The 25,559-nt window shown below is 40.8% G+C and overlaps 1 protein-coding gene across 8 annotated transcripts in view; it reads left to right on the top strand.

Moving 5' to 3' along the window:
* NAV2 (neuron navigator 2) overlaps positions 1–25,559 on the top strand; it is a 332,059-nt gene that overhangs the window by 120,682 nt on the left and 185,818 nt on the right. For 4 of the 8 annotated variants that reach the window (XM_044436703.1, XM_044436702.1, XM_044436706.1 and 1 more), the window contains exons 4-7: positions 2,069–2,141; positions 6,815–7,103; positions 8,439–8,507; positions 15,993–16,150. In XM_044436703.1, the coding sequence (XP_044292638.1) occupies positions 2,069–2,141; positions 6,815–7,103; positions 8,439–8,507; positions 15,993–16,150 (589 nt within the window). Of the gene's footprint in view, positions 1–2,068; positions 2,142–5,255; positions 6,709–6,814; positions 7,104–8,438; positions 8,508–15,992; positions 16,151–25,559 lie in introns of those variants that run through there. The other 4 variants (XM_044436705.1, XM_044436704.1, XM_044436707.1 and 1 more) reach the window with 2 other exon arrangements.

The following is a 25,559-nucleotide window of genomic DNA, read 5'->3' as shown; positions in this document are numbered from 1 at the left end:
CTGTTTGAGGATAGGAGTGTTTTTAGTTGACTGTAATTATTGGAAGAAACTCTTTCCCATTGAAGCCAGAAATAGGTTTTTTTATTTCATATCAATGAAATACAAAAGAAAGCCAATTTACACTGTAGGTAGATTGTGTCAGGGGAATACTGTATTGTACCACTTCAGACTGTGTAGTGGCCATATAATAAAATATGGTAATAAATAAGTAAATAATTTAATCCAAATCATAGAAGGAACATTTTATATGGAAGACTTTTAAAGGCACTGACACCTACTTCCACTTCAAAGTGATGAAGTCCAGAATTTTATCACCTCACTTCATTTTCCATAATAGAGGCCTAATTTATGCATAGAGCAAAATGAAATGAGAGGTTGGTGGCAGAATTCTGATGGGGTAGAATGGATGATACAATTTCAACCTGAAGATCAGCAATCAGATTTGTGGGTGGACCTTTATTTCAAAGTAAGTCAGTTTGTTAGGTGGCACAGTCCACCTTATCATCTCTGGATTCCACAATTTCACTTTGTTCCATATGCAAACTATGCAATAGAAATTGGCAAATCCAGAGATTTGAGGGAAAGGGGTGAATTTCCTTCATTTAGTCATCAAAAGCAATATTCTGATCTCCAGTGTCAATTCTTGGTGGTAACTGAACCTCAAACTAGTGTGTATTTCCATAAGAGGAAAAAGAAAAAACCTTTCATACTATATTATGGGGAGGGTGGACAGGGAGAGTTAGCACACAATGACGTTCTGAGCAAATTAACAAATGCCCATATTTCTGCTGCTTCACTGTGGATAAATGACTGGAGATAATCCTCCCCATCTCTACTTATCATGAAGAAACTTTGCAATTCTCCATAGCCCACTTCATAAATATTCCAGTTCCACTCATCTTAGATGTAATAGAGGCTCAGCATGAAAAACAGCAGTCATCATCCGTAATCAGCTGCTATTCATAACATCTAGAGAATTATGTGAGTAAACATGATCTGGATTCCTGTTGAGGTTTCTAATTTCCTTTCTTGAATTCTACTGTCTCTTGGGCTGGAAATTTCTGCCAGCTGTCCCAAGTAAGAGTAAATGGAAAACTTCTATCACATCAAACAAATACGGTGTCCCTGTTTATTTTCATCAGACTGTGACAAGAGGTATTGGGAGTTATACTTAGGGTCTGTTTGACTGATGGTATGGTACATCTGAGAACACAAGTGACCTGTAATTGTGTGGGAAATCCTATGTACTTCTGGCAAGCATGTGATGGGGCAGTATCCAATGGGGCAACTCTGGCTCTGGTGGTTCTGTTGTGTTCATGCGATCCACCACTTAAGCAACAAGGCTTTCACACTTCCAAAAGTGACCCTGCAAGCCAAAACAAGAAAAGCTTGTTTCCAGATTAAGACAGGTTCATGCTCTTCCTTCATTGAGCCTCACTGACCTGACCTGTGCCACAAGTGAGCATTTCCAGGCACTTCAGGCTATCTTTAGCAGCATGACAGCCTTGTTGTATGAGTGATGTCCCCTATAAGCACATTGACGCTGTGAAATCCATGCAGAAAAAGAGGTTTACTGTTGCAGTTAAGAACACACAAACCACATGGAAAACCTTCCCACACAGTTTTTCATATGGTTTTTGCTAGAACCATGTAAGAATGTGTCCTTCCTGATTGTCTTACTATTACATGGTAGCTACTCCGTGCATAGGTTTGCAGTGAACTACGTATTGCTCAGGAGATGTCATGTTGGTGGAGCTCTTTGGAAAAAGTGATAAAATAAACAAAATATTCTGTAATAAAGAATAACAACATGAATTAGGTGCATTAGGCTAAAGGGAGGTATTGAACATGTGCAACCACTCACCAAATGGCCTTCCCAAGCTGCTCCAGAGTGCTGGATACAGGGAGTCCAGCAGACAGAATAGAAAATAAAGTCCCACTTGTACAATAATGGATTGTACAAGGAATTTTTCAACATGAGCTTCTAAATAATCAAAAATCAATTTCACATGTATAGTAGAATGAATCCAAAATATTATTACAATGCATTTTTTTATTTTTCTTTCAGATTGAAAACATAGATGCGTGCCTGAGTTTTTTGGCTGCCAAAGGAATCAACATACAGGGACTGTCTGCAGAAGGTGAGTCCACTTTCATAGGAGGATTTGGTATTTGTGATGTTTTTGCTTTGGGTTGAAAGCATGCAGTGAAAATCACAATAGCATTAATGTAACTAGAAGTATGTATGATATCTGATGGTTACCCCTTTCTTCATCATCATCATCATAATTAATTATCAATGTGCATCATGTTTTCTATAGTAACAATAAGAAGCCCCTGCCATAAGGAATGTAAAATCTAAAATTCACCACAGGACAAGCAGAAGGAGGAGAGAAAAAATATTAATCCAGTTACTGTGACATAGCTTAGTTTTAGTTAGGGATTAAGATTAATGAGTCCTGTTAGGCCTCAAAGGTGGGCTTTGTGAAATAATTTGAAAGACAAAATAGAGGAAGCAGCAGGAAGGTGTTCTGAAGCAGTTCCATGCATAAGGGATACACAGCAAGACACAGAGGATGGTAAATTTGAGGATACAGGAGACATTTGGATGGCTAATAGCAGTGAAGCTGGACACATAAATATCACCCAGGGATTAATAATCTTTGATTATTAAATGTGATTCATGCTTTTCTGCCAGAAACCATGCTTAGACCCATTTATCAGGATATTTTAGGGTATGATTGCAAAGAGGGAAGAGGATGTGAAGGTAAGAGATTTGTTACAGGCCAAGGTGTGATGATGGAAGACTGGAAAAAAGAAAGGAGGAGACAACCAGACTGCAAAATAACATTTCTGCCAAGACACCAGAGGCTATATATAGAGACCCTAAAAGAGCACAACTTGATGACAGGGCTGAATATGACAAGCAAACCAGCAATGGACTTTCTCTGCTTTTGGCTTAGGAGGCAGGATGACTGGTAGACCTTATTCTGACTGCCCAAGGAAATGGTGTTCAGCAAAACCTCATAATGTTCTTTCTGTGTACACGGTTACTAAATTTGAATGTTTTAAGTCATTAAGTGTTATAAGAATGCTTATTAATCAGTGTACTATAAAGCAGATACTCTCCCCCCCTCCCATTTCATTTCTGTGCTTAAAAATTTACACCTGTTCTTTCTTTGTTCTCCTGCCTTTCCTTTTCTTTCTTCTATGGTTAAACTAGCCCTTTTTAGTCCAAGGAAGTGTTACCCTTCCATGTTTCCTTCCAGCCTTCCTTCTGGTTGTTAGAAGGAAATTTCCCCCCTGCTTTTGGACACTTTGAAGCCCACTATAGGCCTGTGTCTGTCTCACCTAATAATTAATATAAATAACTGCTACCGTGTAAGGGTGATTCCATTTGGCTGTGACAGAATCATCTACTCTTTGTATTAACTCAGCTAAACTAAATCCAGAAAATAAATTGTGCTTTGCAGTGAATTTACTCATACAGATCACATGATAGATTACCCCGGCACCCAGTCCTTAAATATTTGAATGGGCTCTTTCATGCACAGTGGGCACAGTGCATTTGGTATAAGATGTGATGCTTTCTTGCTTTTGTTTTTACTTTCTTAATTAAATCAAACCATCTGGCTCCTATCAGGCATTGTGGTCAATCCTGATAATACAGTTGCATTGTACACATGGATTCGCCCTTTGTATCAGGTCAGTAAGGAAACACTTGTTTTCATCAGAGCTGTTGTGTACATAGGAGATGAGAGTTGATTGGTGCAGCACTGCCAAGTATGTGTCTTCCCATCTCACTTCCGAGTTCATCTTTTACTTTCACTTGCATGTTTGCAAGACGGAACAGGTGCAAGCCACCTCAGTAAATGGCAGTCAGATCAGCTGCTGAGTGTTCCACCCAGTACCTCCTCTCACTGTTCTCTGAGTGGCTGCATTTGCCAACACAGGTGAGAGACACTCTGTTTTCTTCTTGGTCATTTGTTTGTAAGGCAGGTTGTGTCAGCTTGCCTCTCCTGAAGACTATGCAGTTTTGCTTGGGCAGAAGGTAGCTGTTACCTTAACGGGCAAAGCTGTTGTCAGGAGCACCTCCATCCTGTTTTCTCCTTCCAGCAGATCCAGGTGAAAGGCTTCTAAAAGACTTTCATTGACTTTGGCTTGCCAGTCAGGGCTGACTCTGCAATGCAGAGTGAGTAATGGAAAAGTAGTTAAGTTAGCTCTTGCGCATGTCAAAAGTTGATCCCAAACTGAATCAGCCTCCTCCCTTTTCCTCAGAAAGGGCTAGTTCCACCCTCAGCCAGTTTCACAGTCAAGTGCTCTGCTTGACTGACTGGATGAGGAACCCTGGGCTGAGAAGCTCCCACCCCTCTCCCTCTGACCCACCTCCCTCTATCATGTCTCCCCCAAACCAGAGGCAGCCTGAGTCTCACCAGCCGCTTTGCTAATCTCGTAGTTTGTTAACCTTGACATTTCAGCAATGCATTCCAACCCCTCCTCCTCTTCTTCATGCTCACATTCAGAGTATGAGCTCTCTAGCATGGAATGCTGTAATTTGGAAGAAACAGGCTCCGTCCCTACAACGGCAGTCCTTCCCTTGTATTAGAGTGAACTTGAGAGCACATTGGTACATGTCGGTTGCCAGCATGCTTAAAAGGAAGCTCAACGGCTCAACAAATCCCTCTCAGCTGAGACAGGAAAGATTTTCTTTTTCAGTAGTAGAATTCTGATTGCCAGCGAATGAAATTCCCTGGCTCCAAGCACTGAGATACCGAGTGCTGGGGAATCCCTGCTTCTTATGCCAATGGGATAATTATACTATGTTTTGAGCTGATTATATTTATGTCTGAAATAAGAGCACTAAGTGGCAAACAAAGTTATAGAGAATATGATTCTTGAATCAAAACAAGAGCGCCTAGAAATATAAGAAGTCGTTTTCTCTTTTTCTTCCAACAGGATGTAAGGACTCACTCTTGTAAGGTTGAGAGAACACTTCCAATTAAGGGTTGATTCACACATGTCTTTGCAACATCAGAGCTAGATGACTCTTGGCTGAGTAGCTCTGTTGAAAAGCGTTGTTTTGGGAACTGATTGGAAATGGCATGAAAATCCTGTCTGGGATTTTTGAATAGAGAAGGAACATTTTCACATACAATTATATTCCTTGAAAGTCTCCCCCCCCCCCCACAACCACCCCTCTTCCCTCTAGTTTAGTACAGAGCTTCTCAGCTAGCTTTTTGTGTGGCTTCCCTTGCTTCCAGTTGAGATTTGAGTGGTTTGCATCTCTGAGAAAAAAAACAGATTAATTAAATAAAACAGGAGTAAAGGAAATGGAGGCGACCAGGACAACAGAAACCTCACAGCATGGAAGTTTCCAAAGATTGAAAAAAGAAACCCTCTTTGCCTTAAAAACCAGAACATCTGGCACTATTTTGTTTTCAGCTTTTTAAAAAAATATCCTTTTTGTGGCCAAAATGGAAATGGCTGCGTTCTACATTCATGCTGTTGAAACCTTGTGCATATATATTTAAACAGACATGCAAGGCAGCAGCAAGAGGAAGTAATTCAGACTCTACTAGTCGGCAGAGTACAAAGAGGTTGATATGCCCGCAGTGTGCAAAGTCCAGTGGCAAAGTGCCAGGTGGATTACCTCAGTCCATCTCCTGAGATAACAGAACAAGAAATACATCTGTATTTGAAACATAGTTTATTGCTGAGTTTTAAAGTACCAAAGCTGGCAAAAAGTCCAGTGATATTTTACTATTCCTTTTATGGGTCCTAGGCTTAATTTTTAGAGCACCAATTTATCTGTAATGCCTTCCAAGCATTTGTGGTGGTAGACTTTAATTTGCACTTGACCACATTCATTTTGCTCTGTAATTCATATGATCTCCACTTTGAATTCCATTCTTCCTTTGGTATGGGCAATGCCAAGATTTTATGCATAATTCTAGGCACAATATATTTGGGGGATCTGTAGAACCTCCATACCTATTGAAGGCACACATGTGGGTGCTGTGGGACTCTGCTGGCCAGCTTCACCCTTGCAGCCCATAATCATGCAAGCTTTGCTGTTTTCCAGCAGAACATTTGGTGGCCATGTTGAGCAAAAAACTTCTCAGTGTAAGGGAGAATCCTGCATAAGACTGCTTCATCTGACAGGGCTATGGTGGTACTCAGGCTAGCTGGCACTACTTTCCTTGTCAAAAATGCAAAAAGATAGAAATAGAGATCTTCTCTCAACCAAAGGCAAGACATTCATGTGTGGTACTCTGTGTTCCTTCACCAGTACTGATTATCTTTAATCCCTTATTCATCCATAAATTTGTTCATTTGTATATGCCCTGATCCTGGAGTTAACACACTTGGAAATCCACATGTGACCTCATCCTGTATCTTCTGAAGGATCCTAGAAATGGGAAGCAGGTTTCTCCTCACCCTAGCAGTCCTCTTCCCCATCCAGGTGGGAACTTGTAGTTCATTGTTGATCATGCCAGCTCACTAATCCTTGTATACAGTGAATCATGTGTGTGTATCCTTTCTTCTAAGGGTAAATATGCATTTGTGTGGCTAGAATGGCTTGGAATTACCTCTCCCCACCCAGAAAGCTTCCTCAGTGCCTTGTTTCTGCAGGGGATAAATAACTAATTTACTTAATAGATGATGCCCAGTTTTAACCAAGCATGATCGCAGTTAGGTCTGCAGAAAGTCTGTCAGTATTATGAACAGTGTTAAAGCTCAAATGCACAATTCAGCTGGATGGATAAAGTGCCCTGGTTACTGATATTAAAGATACATTAAACTTGCCTTGCAGAAATCAGGAATGGGAATTTAAAGGCCATCCTAGGTCTTTTCTTCAGCCTGTCACGGTACAAGCAGCAGCAGCAGCAGCCCCCCAAGCAGCATTCACAGCACCTCCCATCCCAGCAACCACCTACATCACCCCAGCAAGCAGGCTCTCCATCCCAGTGCCAGGTTGGGCTGCAAGAACTGCAGCTGCAGGGACAGCAGCAACCGGTGCCAGCTTCTCCCCAGACTCAGTGCCAGCAACCCCAGCCACTGCCTCATCTCCAGTTAAAAGCACAACCAGAAATGCAGTCCAGGTGAGTGGTGGTCTTCTCTAAGCGGTTATTTTTTTCTGTTTTAAATGCCAAGATATCATCTGACTTGGAAGTCTTTGCATCTGGAAAACTAGCAAATATGACCCGCCCAGAGGCGTTTCTGACCCACCCTGGCAATCAATGTGAAAGTCATAGCAGTAGTCAGCTGAAGGTGGAACAAAATTAAGCAGCGGAGAAATAGGAGTTAGAAAAACTGCTGATCAGCTGTCGGGCAGTGGACTAGAAGCAGAGGAAGTAAATTCTGCCCACCATTTCTCCTTCTGAACAGCTAATCATACAATTGCTGTTTTACCAACTGGGCTCCACTTGTGCAGCCTCATCAGCTGGTTTATGTGGAAAGGAACACCCTGTGTGTGTGTTTACCACATGTGCCTGGGATTCCTGCTATGAATATGAGTACAAGGACTTCCAGAAATATGTAATAAACTTAGGCTTTTATACCAGCATATTTTCATGCCCAAACGACATTTCATTTGGGGGATTCATAATGGAATCACCCCAAATCATCTTTAAACCTTAAAAACATCTACAGGGGCAGAAGGCAGATTGGTCAGGACAGCAGTGCTGGGAAAACACTTTAAGCCTTTGTCTACATATTGTTGCCATTTCCTCCCACTAAAGTGGTGTTGGCTTTACTGGGAAGGGTGGGTCAGAGGACAGACACAGTATTTTTGATTGATTGATCTTGATTGGTTTTGACAGTACTTAACCAGAAAGATAAACATGTTTTCATATACATTTTAAATGTGGGGATCATGATTATTGAGCTATAATTGCACAATTTAAAGTCTGAATTCTGTATTGCATTTTGCATTTTGTTCATGGGAAGTACTCCAAGGCAATACTTTCTTTACTTCTGTATGATGAAGCATTCATTGAAATGCACCCTCATGTGGTGAGATCTGGTATTTACTGCAACAACAAAAATCAATGGAAGGAAATGTGTTTGGCTTCTCATGTCAGCAGGAGAATCACCAAAAATAAGTTTTTGGATGTGGTGAATATCAGAATGTACAACTCTAGAAAATTTACAAATTTGGAAATGTTCATGTAGACAGAACATACATTTGACCACGCAATTTCATAAGAACCATTTTGTATTTGCCTGAAATAAATTTCCTTGGGTGTTGTGCCTTTCTTACTACTACTTTGACAGTCATAAATTAATGAGTATTTTGTTGGGGTGAGGGATTATTTTCTCTTCTGAACCATCTGGATGAATGCCTTTCCAAAAACTCGTCAGCTCAGTGGGATAGTGTGTGAATGTTTCTTCTTTACTCACTCCCATCTTCCGCTTTTTTCTTTCTTGTTGTGCAGTGCATCACCCAGGGACTCATCTCAAAGCAAAATCATCCGATTCACTCTTGGTCAGAAAAAGACTTCTAGGTTAGCATTTCTTCCTCTAATGCAAAGCATGGATAACCCTCCTTGCCAGAATCCCAGTTTGCATGTTTTAGGCCTTACCTTACCAATGCTTACTTGGTTTCAAACCAAACATTTAAGAATAACCAAAGCAGAGCAACTGTAGTCAATGATATTTTATTACATATATAGCTCAGCTACTCTGTGGCTTCAGTGTATCTTAAAGCACTTTCGTCTGTACCTATCCCTTTCCACAATTATAACCAATATTACTACCTTGTTGTTAAGTTAGAGGTGGCCTAGGATGAGATTTAGAATCATTCGTACTGGTAACATCATAGTCTCCTTCATGTATGAATTGTATAACACAGCATTGTGGGATTAACCCTGAGCAAGACACTCTGCGAGCCCCACTTCCAACACTGGCCATTCTGCTGACATGGACCTCACTTAAATATGAACCTCTGAACCAACAAAACCTATGTGAGAGAAGTTGAGTGCATGAAGGTTTCCACAATGAAGACCCTCCTATAAACAGGAGTTCTTGTGATGTGAACGTCTGCATATGAGGAGTGCTCCTGCATAGGTCTCATCAGTTCAGTGAACCATTTTAGGCTGCAGACCCTGCTGAGTATCAAGGTTAGTCCAGCTGAGGGTACTTGATGCAGTCAGATTCTGAGGAACTTAATCAACAAACTGGAATTCCATTCAAATAGGCATCCTCAGGCACAGCAAGAGTTCAGTTTCGGAATGGTCACCATGAGTGACTGTCCAGAGTAAAGTCAGAGAAAGCCTATGTCAAACACCAGTCAGATAAATGAAGGAGTGGATAGCACCTTACAGGGAACTCTCATGGGGCTCTAAGCCAGGCACACAGAATGTGTCTGTTACTTCAGCAACTGGCAGATCCAGACCTGAATAAGACTTCAGATTCCTAGAATCTGCTGGCTTCTCCCACACTGCATGAGGCCTTCTCTCTTAAAGGGGCCAGCCTCAGTTTCGAAGCATGGAGAAATTTGCAGCTTTAGAACGGGAGTTCTCAGAATTGGAGAAGGGAAATGTGTCCTCCTGATGCAGGAAATCTGGTTCTAGAAAGTTTTCTAGAGCCAAGAGGTCTTTTGCTGAGGATTTGGAACTGGAATCCTGGATCATGGCACTTGGATGTCCACGCTAAGAGATGGATGTCCAGCTGTATGGCCTGTTCCTGGTAACCACAGAGTGATCTCTGTGCAGAATACACGGAGGAGGCTTGCATGCATTATAATGCCAACTAATAGTTCATTTTTACAAAATGAATGAAGCATTTGAAGACTCTTCCTTGCCCTTGCTTTAACTTCCTTTCTAATTACAATTTATTTCTGTTGCTTCTAAAGGAAAACAAATTTCTTTAAAGGCAATAAAGAGTAGTTAGTATGTCTATGATGTCAGATGATGGAATACAGCCCTGTTCTAGATTCCTTCATGTCCTGTAATGGGAAACATCTAATCTGCCTGAAAATGAATAATAAGTGTTTCAGTTCATTTATTCTCCTCTAAGTCACAGGTGGACATGAATCCTGACTCCTGCAATCATCTTAACACATCATTTCAAAATGCTGCTCCAATCTTTATTGATACTTGCAGTATTTATCATAGATTTTCTTATGATGAAATTTACTTTTCACATGTAATTAGAAGTGCCTGATAGCTCTATATTATATAAGCTACCACTCTTTACACTCTTTGTGCACAAACATAATGCACTTGTTTAATGTTGTAATTCAGATTATTAGTTCCAGGAATGTCATTCTTTCTTTGGTACAAAGAATAAGTTTTCATAAGACTTCATCTCAAGCTTCCTTATTTTCTGTGTCCTGTACTGATTACAGTGTTTGACCAAATTCAGGTTTTAACCCTCACAGTTGAAGACTCCAGTGATACAAAATAATAACAATAATACAAATAAAACATAAAAGTGCAGTTTTTAAAAATGATCCAAATAATGAAAAAAAATGTTGCTTAGTGGTTAGAGCATAAAACTGGAGGTTTAGGCCCCACTTGGCCATGAAATTAACTGGGTGATTTTGGTCACTAACCAAAGCCTAACCTATTTCACAGGGTTGCTATGAGTATAAGATGAAGAGGAAGAGGGCCATGTAAGTCATGTTAGGTTCCTTGCCAGAGGAAAAAAGGCAGAATATTAATGTAATAATCAGTAAAAGAAAAGACCATATTTAGATTATCTCACCTATACTTGCCTCTGTATATCAACTTTGTGCTCAGTTCTAGTGCTAAACTGAACAAAAACACCTGTCCCTTGTGGCTTATTGCAACCATTAATGAAAGGTTTTGTACTTGGGTTTAGGAGGTTGCAAATGCCTCCCTGGGAGAGGGAATGGTGCCAGCAAGAGGCTGTAATTAAGCCACTCCTGAAAAAGCCTAACCTGGACCCAGAGGATGTGCACAACTTTAGGACAGTGGCCAGCATCCCTTTCCTTTAGCAAGGTGCTTGAGTGTGTGGTGGCTGAACACTCCAGGCACTTTTGAATGAAATGGGTTATCCAGATCCATTTCAATCAGGTTTTAAGCCTGACTGCCTTGGTTGCCCTGTGGGATGACCTTTGATGGGAGAAAGACGGGGAGTGCAACCCGGTGATTCTCCTGGAATTCTCCGTGGCTTTCAGTGCCATCAGCCTTGGTATCCTTCTGGATAGGCCAGCTGAGCTAGGATTGGGAGGCACTGCATTACAGTGGTTCTGCTCCTGACAGACTGGTCAATTCCAGAAGGTGGTACTGGGAGATGATTGCTCTGTCCCATGGCAGTTATGCCACGTGTACCACAGGGTTCCATTTTATCCTATCCTGTGCTATTTAACATCTACATGAAACCACTGGGGGAGGTTTTCCAGAGGTATGGGCTGAGGCACTATCAATATGCAGATGGAACTCAGCTGTACCTCTTTTTTCCATCAAACCCAGTGGTAGTCTGAATCAGTGCCTGAGCATGGTAATGGACTGGATGAAGGCCAACAAACTGAGACTCAATCCAGATAAGACACAAGTGCTGTTAGTGCATGGCTCATCTGTCCAGTTGGGCAATATTCAACTTGTTTTGGATCAGGTTGCATTCCCCCTTAAAGAACCAGGTTCCTAGTTTGTGGGTGTTCCTGTGTCACTTGAGGCATAAGTGGACTCAGTGGCATGGAGCACCTTTTATCAGCTTAAGCTGATATACGAACTATGACCCTAGTTGGACAGACAGAGCCTAGTTCCGTACTCTGGGAACCTCTATAATGCACTGTAAGTGGTTAGCCTTTGAAAACAGTCCAGAAACGTCAGCTGATCCAAGATAAGGCATCAAGACTGCTGATGGGGACTGGCTTATGAGTACATATTATACCAGTCCTCTTCCAGGTGCAGTGGCGGCCAGTTGAAGACCAGGCTGGATTCAGGGTGCTAATGCTAACATTCAAAGCCCTAAACAGCCTGGTGCCAGGTTCTCTGAAGAAACACCTCATCCCATCTCTTCAGGGTTCATTATCTGGAGCCCCTTCCAAAGGAAATAAGGTGGATACCTACCAGGAGGAGGGCCTCTTTGGTTGTGATACACCAGCTCCTCAAAGAGGTGTGACTGCCACCTACTTTGTATTCTTTTTAGTGCCAGGTGAAGACCTTTTTATTCTCCCAGCATTTTAACAGTTTAATTTTTTAACTTAATTTTTAACACTGCATTTTATCATGTACCACTACTATGCTTCTGAGCTGATTCAATTGCAATTGCTTTTGTGGTTTCATTGTTTTAAGTTGATTTTGTCTTTTATGTGTGTTTATGTTTCAAAATTTTGTGATAGATACCAATTTGATTGAAGCCACTGGAGCTGTGTGCACTCAACTATCCATGTAGTCTTTTTTCCTGATCAAATTTACCCCCTCCCCAAACTGCTTTTCTCCCTAGTAGAAGGAATATAGAGGCTCTCAGTTGAGAATGTGCATGGCTGACAGCCGCGAAAAGGGCAAACACTGTTTTGGGATGCATAAATGGAAGTGTCGCTGCCCCAGCAAGAGAGGTACAGTGGTACCTTGGCTCACAAACGTAATCCGTCCCATGACTCTGGTGACCCAAATTGGTTGAGACAAGTTGGTCGTGAGCCAAGTCAAATTTCCCCATAAGGTTCAATATAAATAAGGTTAATCTGTTCTGTAACTAATTTTAATCACAAAAATTTGAAACAAAGTGACAACAAGAAAGATTGCACAATCGCGGGCGTGCAGGTGGGGAGTCGGGTGTGATCACCTGCACGTTTGTGGCGGAAGAAGGGCACGATTGCGATCGTCACCCAATGTGGAGTTTGCGACCTGATTTTCTTACATTTTTGTTCGTGACCCGATTTGGTCATGAACTGAGGCGTTTGTGAGCTGGGGTACCACTGTACTAGTTCCTCTTTCCTAGTCATACCTCACCTGAAATAATGTGTTCAGTTCAGGGCACCCAGGTTTAAAAAGATGCCGAAAAACTAGAAAGGAGGGCAGCAAAGATGATCCAGGGTCTGAAAATGAAGCCCTGTGATGAGAGGCTGAGAGAGCTGGGTTTGTTCAACTTTGAGAAGACTATGAGGGGATATGACAGAACGCCACACGTACTTCAAGGACTGTTACAGACAGGATGGAAAAACCTCTTTTCATTTATCCCTGAGAGTAGGACATGGAACAGCAAACTTGAACTGTGGCGTACCAGGTTTGGGATGTACACCAGGAAAAACTTCCTCACTGTCAGAGCAATATGACAGTGGAACCAGTTGTCGAGAGGTCATGGGCTCTCCCACACTAGACATCCAAGGCAAAACTGAACGGTCATCAGAGTGGGATGGTGAAGCTTGTTGTCCTGTATCACCAAGGGGTTGGACCTGATGGCCTTCTGACCCTATTATTCTATGAATCTATGACAGAACTGTTAATTAATTCAATTTGAAAACAACCCACCAAAAGGATTTCCAGAAAAAAACAGCCATGCTTTTGCACAATCTTTTGGGAAAGTAGTTTCCTCTGTTTGGATTGTTGCTTTTCCTTGGCCTACCACCGATTCTCATTCTAATCACTTGCACTTTTCCAGCTTTCAGTTTTGCCCTTTAGTCACCACCAACATCACATCCTACCAAATATTAGGCAATAGAAAGGGGTGAGGGGCTGGAACCTCTGAACTGGAAATCATACAACACCCATGACCACCAAATTTAGGCATCACTTCTAAGTGTTAAATGTTGTTGTTGAGTTGCTTGCCTCATTGTCCGTTTGCTCTAATCTCCACCAGTCATTTCCTTCAAAAGAACAACTGTCTAGAAAGTCAGAAATTTTCAATTTGATCATGCTTCAGTATTCCCAGAATCTGAGAAGAAATATTAAAAAGCCTTGCTCATACTTCTGTTTTTGCACATAGTAAAAACAACACTTTTTTATTACTTTGAATGGTTTTTCCTCTGTGAAGCATTGAATGATGGATTCTTTGGGCGATAATTTTGAACAAACTGAATGATGATGTTTCATAATCTTTAAATTAGCAAAGCATATGTGAACCATATTGATATATTTTCATTGACATTTCAGTTCTTCAGTATTAATTAAAATATTTTAGGCCATTTTATAAGTGGACCCTCCCTTTTACAGTTTCCATTAAACTAAATCAAATGCTGGATTTTCTTTTGCATAGACTGAAAAGCTTGAACATTCCCTTAATAACTTATTTCTATTAATCTACCAGCATGTAATCCATCCATCCTTCCGAGTCCATCCATATCTGAGTTTTCATAGTAGAGAATCACTTTATATCAATTCCATACTTTAAATCAGAAATAGTTATAGGTTGGTACCTTAAAGTAGTCCAGAGGTCACAGTGGAATAGGTAACACTAGAGTGATTGTGCCATGACTGTCTGTGTAAGGCAGTTTCAGCCCATGCACTGCAAGCGCTTTTCCTTTTCAGCCAGCATGAGTTCTGCATGCAGGTTCTTGCCGTGCTAGTGTCAGGTCTTTCACAAAAGCATGAGTAGCGTGAAAGAGTGCTATTTGTGTTCCTTATCTTCCTTCCTGGGTCCTCCCTCATTGTTTCTTTAAAGGCTTTATTTGGGATGCTTCAGTGTCAAGAGCTATGTGTGTGTGCTGGTGATGATGCAATGTTTTGGTGTTGCTCTTGTCATTTCCAAGGTGCCCTTTCACAAGCATGTGAGAACAGAAGGGTTTGTCTTTAGGGAAGCAAAAGAGCAAGCTCCTTTTAATACTGTTTTAGTTGCTGATGGTAATGGCTATCTAAATATATTGAGATGTAGTCAAACTTGCCACCACTAAAGGTTGAAAGCATGTGCATGCTTCTGTGAAGACTTATGTGCTCTTCTCCCACTTTCCCTCCTGCCTTTTTCCCTGGTTACTCTATTTGTTGGGAAGAAAGCATTGTTAACTCTCTTTTTCCCCAACCTTAAAGGTACCCTTGGAATAACAAAGGTTTGTAATATTGCTGATCAGATGGGAATTCTGTCAGCAGGCAATTATATTCCAAAAATGCTGCAGTTGGTTTTAGCCTAGTGGTTTTATGGTTTACTTCAAGCACTTTGAATTCTGTATTAATCAAGTAAAAATACAGCAAACTAATTTAATTCCTGAGAACATAGACATAAATAGGTTGCTACTTCAGATAAAGGCACTAGCAACAAGGACCCTGTAGCCAAGCTACTGTGTTGAAAGATTAACATGACTTCTAGGATGGGCTCATACAGGAAAAATTCTAGAAAGGCTGTACCAGAGGTTAGCAGCTTCAGTTTTTAACACTTTATTTTCATAAGTAGGAGATGGAACCTCAGTAACAATCAGTTTGGAGGCACAAATTTTTATTTGCATCTCAGTGCTAAAGAAATAGACACAATATCTCTGGTCAGACCAGGTATTGTAATGTGTAGAGGCTGGACCTTCCAAGGAAGCTGCAATCAGTTAGACAGGGAATGTCTGGAGTTCATTGGACAGACACCTGAATCTAATGGGGTTCCTTACAACACAATGTTCCACTATTCACAGTTAGCCAAGGGTTCAGACCCTGATGTTTCTGATCCCTAGTCATTCTGGGTTCTTGTTACTGGCTGTCAAGTCATCTCCAGCTTAAGGTAACCCTATAAATGAATGCCTTCCAAAATGTCCTGACAGCTTCTCAGCTCTGGGTTACCTATCAGTCATTTGCTGAATGAATGAACTCCCCAATTAAGCCATTCCTCAATGATGGGGAAACCTCAATACATAAGAAAAAGCATTCGTTCACTGCAGTGGAGTGAGCCATTCCACATGCATAATCTTTTCCCAAAGAGAGCTGCATTCTCCATGGAAAGTCCTTGCTCTCGAACCACATATGATCACAAGAACAAAGATGGGGTTCTATACTGGGACAACTGTCTTTTATGGGAGGTACACCCTCATCCTATTTGACGTGAATTTAATCTGAATCTGTGCAAGTGCTTGGAGGAACAATTTGTTTGCTTATTTCTTTTGAAAACAGACTTCCAGGTCCTACCACGAGGGTTTCAGCTGCAGGCAGCGAAGCAAAAACTCGTGGTCCAGTTAGTGCCAACAACCGGCGCAGCCAGAGCTTTAACAACTATGATAAATCCAAGCCCACAAGCCCACCAACCCTTCCATCAAACAGCAATGAGAAAGGTAAGTGAATTCAAACATTTATTATTGTGCTTCATACACTGTTCCCTGTCTGTCCGTCCACCGTTCCTTCCTTCCTTAATAAATACTCTAAATATAGTGGCATATCCCTTAATGTGCTTAACTTTGGCTAAACTGTATCCGTAAGTCCTTCCATAAAACAGTTTTTAGTCTGAGGAATCTCTAGAAATCACAGGGAGGTTTTTTTTTTTTTTAAATGCTTAATCCTTTGTATGTTTTCCTGTATCCTGCAGAGTTCAGATGATATTCTGGTTTCATTTATTTCCTACTTAGAAAGTGTCCATAGATTTCCATAAATAAAGAGATGACTCAAAATATGCTACACATAAAATTTTAGATGTGAACTTGGACTGAACATGCACATATTTGACACTGATATTTTTATATTCATTGCATGTGGTGGGAGAGAACAGCTGGGACTCCACAAATTCTTGGAGGTCTGAGAAGGATTGTCTTAAATAACCAGGAATATTTGACCCTCAATAAATCCCCATTGGAGGAAGTCAATGGGTGGGTTTGGCTGCATGTTTAGAGCCTGATCAACTGTATCGGAGATTGGCAAGGATTCTCCTCAGTTCTCCTGTTCTTATTTAGAACATGTCATCTGCTTTGTAGGCGCTTTGGAACAATGCACTCTCTTTGTTCCTTCTGCTTGTGATCCATTCTGGAAGATCATCCAAATCACCCACTTCCCTCCCACAAGTCTCTCCAATGAGTTCCAAACAAATGTTTGCACTTGTTGGGAGATCCATGAGGGAAAGCAGCTTTGGGAGCAGTTGAAGCAGAACAGTGCTGGCTGGGAAGAGAATTAAGCATTCCTTCAACACCTCCCTCCACTGCTTTTCTGCTTCATATCACTGTCTCCTGAAGTGGTTTTGACAGAACAGACGGCCATTAGGGATGAGTTAGATGTGTTCGGGGTTAATATCTAGTGCCTGTGGTCAAAGGAGAGGGAAGGGAATAATTTATAGATGACATCCAAGGAGGGCTACAAAGGAATTCTTCCCCCACATAGCCTTGCTGCATCTCCAAACCCTGTTTTGTTCCATTGTTCTGCTTTGCTAAAGAAAAAGATAAATGAAGCCTTCAATGGTATGGCCATAGCATTTGCTCTTTGAAACCACCTGGCTGCAGCCATGTTGTATATACATATTCCTGGTTCAGCAGAATTGAAGCAGATCCTCCTGTTGTTCTCTAACCTTTCCCATCAGTATATGTACATGCACACAAACAAAGTCCTGTTGCCTTGGCATCCATGTAATTTTGCTTTGTTGTTGGGAAGGCAGCATCAGTCCCAAGGAGTGGGGAGCTGCAAATAAACTGACAGGAATAAACATATTTTTGATTAGCGGGAACAGAAAAATGTAATTTGTGGAGGCATCCCCACTGTTTTCCTATGATAAATAAGCCTGTTGCTTCCTACTCCTTCCTCTCCTTTCCTCTGTATAGCAAAGGTGAAGGGTACCGAATGCACACAATTTAAATTTAATTTCAAGGATCATTGGATACAGGCCTGATAGCAGGAAACGTGCTGTAGCTGTCTAAATGGTACTGAAAAACAAGCTTCTCATCATGAATGCCAAATAAAGCATTTTCCTAAGAGATACTCTGTGGAATTATGTTTGCCAAAAATGGTCCTTCTGCATGCAAAGTAGATGATCTGTCAGGCTAAGTAAAATTATTTGATCAGATACTCAGAACATGAGTTGATGTCTTAGAAACTGTGATATAATTGCAGCTTTACAGTACATAAAAATGTATATATTTAGGGTATTTAGCAGTTGCCCTAAAACAAGAACTTCTTGGGCAGCTTACAGAGAAAAGCATAGCAGTTTAAAAAAAATAAGAGCAATACAATAACCTGCAAGACAGCATTAAAACAAACTCTAGCTGGAGATCAAAAACAGAGAAAATAGTCTAAAACATAAAGGCCTGCGCTAGTTTAAAAGCTAGAGCTAGACTTAAAGGTTATGGAACAATTAGTTTCTTTCTGACCATGCTGGATAGTCTTTATTCATGGCATTGCTCTGCTTGAGGTTCAGTCTCCACCATCTGCAGGTAGGACTGGGAAATGTCCTGCCGGAAACTCTGAGGAGCTGCCGCCACTCAGTACTACAAGACCGGGTAAAATTGACCAGTGATCTGGCTTGTCTAAAGTGGGTCCCAATTCCTAATGCCCCTGTATGGCCCAGATTGTCTTTCCCACTAATGATTGCAGTTCTGTAATTATCTGACCCTTCCCTTTGCCTTGCAATATTCGGAGGAGTGTCAGATCATCAGCACAATAAGCGTAATGGCAAACAGTAAAATGAGTACCTGTCAGAATCGCCTCAGAGGGTGTGTTGCAGCACCCACCATCCTGACACGGAGAGATGCTCTCTTAACCTCGGTCTCTTCACATAGGCTGTCCCTGAAGCGTGACCCAGGTTGGTATTGTTTATACTGGAGTGTGGAGTGTGAGGTTTTTATTGTGTTGTTTTCTTATGTTGTATATTTGTTTTGATGTCTTTTACATGCACCATTTTTATACCTTTATGTGAATCTGTACTGCTAGCCCCTGGGTTATGAATTACCAACAACGCATACTTAGGAGCACGCAGATTTCCGTAAACCCTATATGAATAGCTCTAGAGAAAAGCTGTGAATAATTCTTGGAACTACACAGTGCATTGGATGACACGACATCAGTGGCCCCATAATTTCCTAGAGATAATCACAGTTTTCCATTCAGGGCTTTTCACTAGAGATAGTCATAGCTATCTCTAGCTAACTATGGAGCGTATCTCTAGGGAACTACACAACACATCAGTGGCTGTGTAGTTCCCTAGAGATAATATATTCACGTTTTTTCATTTCATGGCATTGGCTTGCGCATACCTAACCCAGTGTGCTTCCAGACATGTGTAGGGTGCATAGTTCCCTTTGGTTTTTCTTTAGCATTTGACCTTGTAACTAGGCCTCAGCTGTTGTTGTTGTTAGTTGCGAAGTCGTGTCTGACCCATCGCGACCCCATAGACAACACTCCTCCAGGGCTTCCTGTCCTCCACCATCCCCCGGAGTCCACCTAAGCTCACGCCGACTGCTTCAGTGACTCCATCCAGCCACCTCATCCTCTGCCGTCCCCTTCTTCTTTTGCCATCTATGGTTTCCCAGCATTAGGCTCTTCTCCATTAAGTCCTTGCTTCTCATTAGGTGGCCAAAGTATTTGAGTTTCATCTTCAGGATCCGGCCTTCTAAAGAGCAGTCAGGGTTGATCTCCTCTAGGACTGACCGGTTTGCTCTCCTTGCAGTCCAAGGGACTCGCAGGAGTCTTCTCCAACACCGCAATTCAAAGGCTTCAATCCTTTTGCACTCAGCCTCCCTCATGGCCTAACATTCACAGCCATACATTGCAACTGGGAAAACCATAGCCTTGACTATACACACTTTTGTTGGCAGGGTGATGTCTCTGCTTTTTAGTATGCTGTCTAGGTTTGCCATAGCTTTCCTCCTCAGGAGCAAGCGTCTTTAAATTTCTTGGCTGCAGTCCTCATCTGCAGTGATCTTAGAGCCCAGGAAAATAAAATCTGTCACTATCTCCATTTCTTCCCCATCTATTTGCCTGGAAGTGAGAGGACCAGATGCCCTGATCTTAGTTTTCTTAATGTTGAGTTTCAAGCCAACTTTTGCGCTCTCCTCCTTCACCCACATCAAGAGGCTCTTCAGTTCCTCTTCACTTTCTGCCATGAGAGTGGTATCATCTGCATATCTGAGGTTGTTGATATTTCTCCCAGCAATCTTAATTCCACCTGGTGATTCATCTAGCCCTGCCTTTCTCATGGTGTGCTCTGCATGTAAGTTAAATAGGCAAGGCGACAGTATACAGCCTTGCTGAACTCCTTTCTCAATTCTGAACCACTCAGTGGTTCCGTGTCCAGTTCTCACTGTTGCTTCTTGACCCACATATAGGTTTCTCAAGAGACAAATAAGATGCTCTGGTACTCCCATCTTTTTAAGAACTTGCCGCAGTTTGTTGTGATCCACACAATCAAAGGCTTTAGCATAATCAATGAAGCAGAAGTAGATGGTTTTCTGGAACTCCCTGGCTTTCTCCATGATCCAGCGTATGTTGGTAATTTGATCTCTAGTTCCTCTGCCTCTTTGAAGTCCTGCCTGTATTTCTGGTAGTGAGAAAAAGAAAATGACTGTACAAATAGTGCTAACCCCCAGATTCCAGTGCTAATCCACTACCCACTGAGCAGCACAGTCAAACCCTGCTTCCCCAGCACTCGGTCCATCTTCATCATCAGTTAATGTTAGGCTTATCTTACCTCAAGAATGTTCCCTACTGTTAAGAACTGTTGCTTTTACAAAGAAAAACATACCTACCTACAGACATACAAATTCTCTTTCAATACCTGTAGTTACTTTATTACTGTATATTTTCATTATTACAGTATGTTTCCAGTATTACAATGCTGTTTCAGATGTTTTAGTGAATATGGAAGTGATTCTTAAGTGTGTTAGATGCATAGAAAGGTAAAATACATATACAAAGACAAACATTTGGCTTGCTTATGATCCAGCTTGCATGCAAATATGACTTAAGGGCATTCTCAGAAACGGAACTTGTCTGTAATCTAGGGACTGTATGGAAATTTGAGTAATGAACTAATCATTACATGCTCTACTGAACTCAATGAGACTATCATAGCTAAGCTATAGATAGGACTGCAGCACCAGGCTTTCAGCCCTGCTCATATGTCAGCCATAAAACCCACTGGATGACTTTGGACTAGTCATTGTCTCCAGTCTTTAACATCTTTCATCCAAGGAATATTGTGAGAATAAAACACCCCATATGAACTACCATTCAAGCTGTCCTGAGAATTCTACATGAAAGGTCGAGTACTAATGTGAAAGACAAGAATGAAAATGAATATTTTGTTCCTCTAGTCCTTTAAAAGAAGGGACCAAACAATTGTTAACTATTTCTGAGGCAAGCAAGGTTCAGATAGTCAGCTACTGTCCACAGCTATTGGCCAAGTATAGAAGGATGAAATGTAAAGTGAGAAAGGAATCTTCCTGAGATGCTGCTGCCTCCTAGTGATGTCACTGATATAACTTCTTTAGACACTATAATTTTCAGTTCTTAGACAATCTTTTCCAGATCTCTGGTGACATGCAGATACAGTAACCTACACCTTGCATTCTCCTCCTAGACAACAAAGCTGAAACAACAGTGAAAAAAGATGAATAAAATCAAAATGCTATAATTTTCTTGCATAAAATTTTGAATAAAATGAATTATTTATAACGCTACATGTGTATATATATTATATATCCCTGTATATTTTTATTATACATCCCAGCTTGGCAGAGCAAGTGTCCATATATTTGTTTATTTATAAATTATGCCTAAAGGCTACCCATTCGAAATTTGAAAGTTTCATTAAATCCTTCCCCCATTGTGTTATTGCAGATGGATAATTATCCTTCTAATATTGTAGTATTAGACAGTTAGCTGTCAAAAGGGCATGCAAAATTCATTCCCACTGATCCCGCATAAGCTTCCAAATGATAGGTAAATAGTTAAGAAACACTATTTCTTTGTATGTAACATTGAATCTTAAAGTATCTTCTATCACAAAATTTAACTGTGTTATTACTTCCTCCCTAATTGAAGCAACCATTGTCAAAACCTCTGAATAAGAGAAGCTTTAGCTGCATTGCACCTACAACAATTGGCTGATATAATTAAGGCAACTTCAAAAAGATTCTGTGGGGTCTGATATACTCAAAACACCAATTTCTGTAGAATTGTTGTAGCCTAAGATTCATCACCCCTTCCAAAATAGGTGATAACAAAGAACACTATTAACTGGCAAAATGGGCTGCTCCATTCCATTCTTGCCTAAGGCCCTGTGCATCATATTGATTCACTAAATATTTATGCGAAGATAGACTGTAGACTGATGTAGCTGTTCAGCCTCAGTCAGCACTTTCAATGACACAGGTAGTTCTAATGCTGTGAAAGCAGCAGGGTCAAATCTAGATTTGGACAATGGCAATAATGTCTGTGGACAAACGCTGGCTCCCTCGGCTAGGAAATGGAGATGAGCACCGCCCCCTAGAGTCAGGCAAGACTGGACTTAATGTCAAGGGGAAACCTTTACCTTTACCTTTACCTTATTACTTTAATAATTCCTTCCAACACACAGAGGTTCCATCAAAGACTACCTCTGTAAAGTATCTAAGCAGGGAAGATCAACCTCAGGAAAGAAATCCATGTCTTGCTCTGATATTTTGCAACCTTTGTTATATAATCCTAGAAAAATGTTAAAAATTTAACTTACATCTTGTGGGTAAATATATGATATCTTGTTGCTATCATCTTTAATTACTGTAACATTATTTCAGTGTTTTTGTTGTGTGAGTCAATAAGATAAAATATTATTGACTTATCCCAATATGTCTGTCAAAAACCACTGATTAAAAAAAATAATTGCAGAATGAATTAACCTTTATTTACATTGAACCTTACGGGGAAATTTAACTTGGCTCAGGACCAGTTTGGGTCACGACCAGAGTCGTGGGACGGATTAAGTTCATGAGCCAAGGTACCACTGTATAAACATAATCAGAAAAATGTGAAGCAAAGTGACAAAGAACAACGAAGATCATGGCCATCTCCCCCCACCCACCCTGGGCATGAGTGCAGCCCTCTCCCTCCCCTGTCATCCTGGCGCACTGCGGGGGGAAAGACAGGTGCGAATGCAGACACGTCTGAGGAAGGGAGACAGGTGCAATCATGCTGGGGGAGGGGAGATGGACGAGATTGCGGTTGCACTTGTGCAGGAAAGCCGGGTGCAATCACAGGCGTGCTCATGAAGGAAAGATGGGCGCAATCTTGGCCATCTCCCCTCCCATCCCCGGCACGATCGCGGCCATCTCCCCAGTTGGGGGGGTGGGGGGGAGATGGCCGCAATCACAGTTGCCACCCAATGCGGAGTTTGCGACCCTAGTCAAAATTTTTATGAAATTTTTGTTTGTGACCCCATTTGGTTGCGAACAAACTGAGGTGTTCATGAGCCAAGGTACCACTGTGTATGTTTTTTGTGTTTACTGTTGTGAACATTTACCTAAAACATTGTATGAAGAAGCAGGGCACAAATGAAATTAGATACCAAATAAGTTTTAAAAGGCAAAACTTTTTAAAAAGGAGAACTTAAGCATGATCTAAAGAGTCGTGGTGATTAATGAAGTACTTTGATTTCCAAAGAAGCAACATTAACCTCTTAGACGTAAGCAATATTGGTTTCAGAGAATCTGCAATCAGAGAGGAAATTTTCTAAACTTGCCTTAATAAATGCAGTGCTACTGTATGCCGAGCCATCTAGCTATCGTTAAAAACATCCATCTAAGAAACGGGGCATCCAGTGTAGCTCAGTGAGAATCTTTCATAATGCCACATCTGTCACTTACACTAGTGCCAAATGTGCTCTGTTCATTATTTCTGAATGTTATTTTGTAATGCTTAAACTTCATGCAAAAAGCCCAATGTGCAACTTTACACACAGCGATAGTGTGTTACCACCCTTCTTTGTTTAAAAAGTTGCACTTGCTTTCATTAGTATTAGGAACTTTATAATAGCAGTTTAGGCATAATTTTTATATGAATTGTACTTCTCGGCATGGATAATGTATGTGTGTGTCTGTTCTCTCTGCCTCTGTGTGTGTGTTTCTAATGGTTCAGTAACTGAACATAACTCTTATTACTACATAGGTTGCAAAGAAATTATGAAGCATTCAAGCTTGTGATTTCTTCTGTCACCCGCTTGCCTCTGTGTAATTAAAACCTTGTAATTCACATCTGAATTGTCACTGTCACTTAGCTATTGCTCCTCTAAACGTACCCCTGTCTGGTTTTTCTCTAATATGTGAGCCTGTGAATAAACTGCTGCATGAGAAACATCTGCCTCCTGGACAAGGTCATTGTTAACTCTTCTTAATTACTTGAGACCTTTCCATGCAGTCTAAACAAGCACACACTATCTGTGCAGAATTCTTCCATTCATTGTTTTACACATTGTCCCTTGGGGAACATTTATCTTCTAAGTCTCTTTGCATGTAATATCCCAGTGGATAATTTTCATTATACATTTTAATTTAAATACACAAGCAGTTCTAATTTAAATGCAGTGATGGGAGCTATATTCATAGGAAACTTTGATGTTTCCTTCGTATTTTGAATGAGGCATGTGTGACGCTAGAAACTTGCTTCATTTGAGCTTGACCTACTTTCCGACTTGATGGCCAAAAATGAGCCAAGTTGGGCTTTTGTTTTGCCTTCCATAAAATTGCTTGAATGATTTGTGAACATTCAGAAGCAGGAACTGTGTATTTCTAGCACAATTTGTGCAAATTATGTAAATTTCTGCAAATGAGTGCCAACTTGTAACGTTCAAGTTGTCATTCTTGTTGTCAGTCCTCTTGTGCCTCTTGTTGTAGCATTTAACATGAGACATATGGAAGCCTCTTTTTCTCCTTACATATCCACATACTCCAACTTGGCTACCCAAAATTTACTGATAGTTAATAGACCTCCTTTCTGCAATTTGTGCAAGCCTGCACATATATGCAAATTGTAATTTTTTGGATGGGAGTGGATTCCTTCTGCATTGCCTCTTTCTCTCAATCTCTTATGGGCAAACTGCAGCCAATTCTATAGAGGAGGTCTACATGCTGACTTAACTCTAATTTGATCAATCAGTGCCAATATGGGCTTGATGAAACAGAATCCTCAGGACTGAGCTGAAAAAATCTGTTAGATTGTTCACTGTGATACTGAATTCCTCATACATCCCTTATTTGAAAGGCACACAAGCACCTTTTGAAGTATAGTATCAACAGTAACATTTAACAAGGAAAACAAGTCTTTTCACTAATGTGCCAGCATGTCTCATTCATAAGGACTAGCAGACTTCGATTTTGAAACCAAGACCTGTTCTGCCAAGTTGGTTCATCTGCTTAATTGCCTTGTCTGTCTTGGTCATGAGCTCACCATGACATTGACTTGAGCATAAAACTATGCTTGTAAATCTGTCTTATCAAGCCTCTTTAATGCTTTACAAGAGGGGAATGCCAGTTTTGTTTGAAATTGGTTTTTTCATTATAAAATGCTGATTTAAAAATCCTGCTGATGGCAGTAGAAATCTGGGAGAACACAAGAATATTTCACTGCATCTTAAATGCCAGTGTAGCATATATGTGGTGTTTTAAATACTGAGATGACCTTTTATCATATTCCATATTGAATCTCTCTTTTGTCTTTTAGTTTTCACTTTCATAAAAATTAACACTGCATCTAGCTTACTGTGATGTATATCTTTGAAGTTTTATGAAAAGTATA

Source organism: Varanus komodoensis, unplaced genomic scaffold (assembly GCF_004798865.1).
Source record: "Varanus komodoensis strain SLA01 unplaced genomic scaffold, ASM479886v1 scaffold3, whole genome shotgun sequence".
Taxonomy (NCBI): Eukaryota; Metazoa; Chordata; class Lepidosauria; order Squamata; family Varanidae; genus Varanus; species Varanus komodoensis.
The sequence above is the reverse complement of the archived record's forward strand: the minus strand, read 5'-3'. Positions and strand labels throughout refer to the sequence as shown.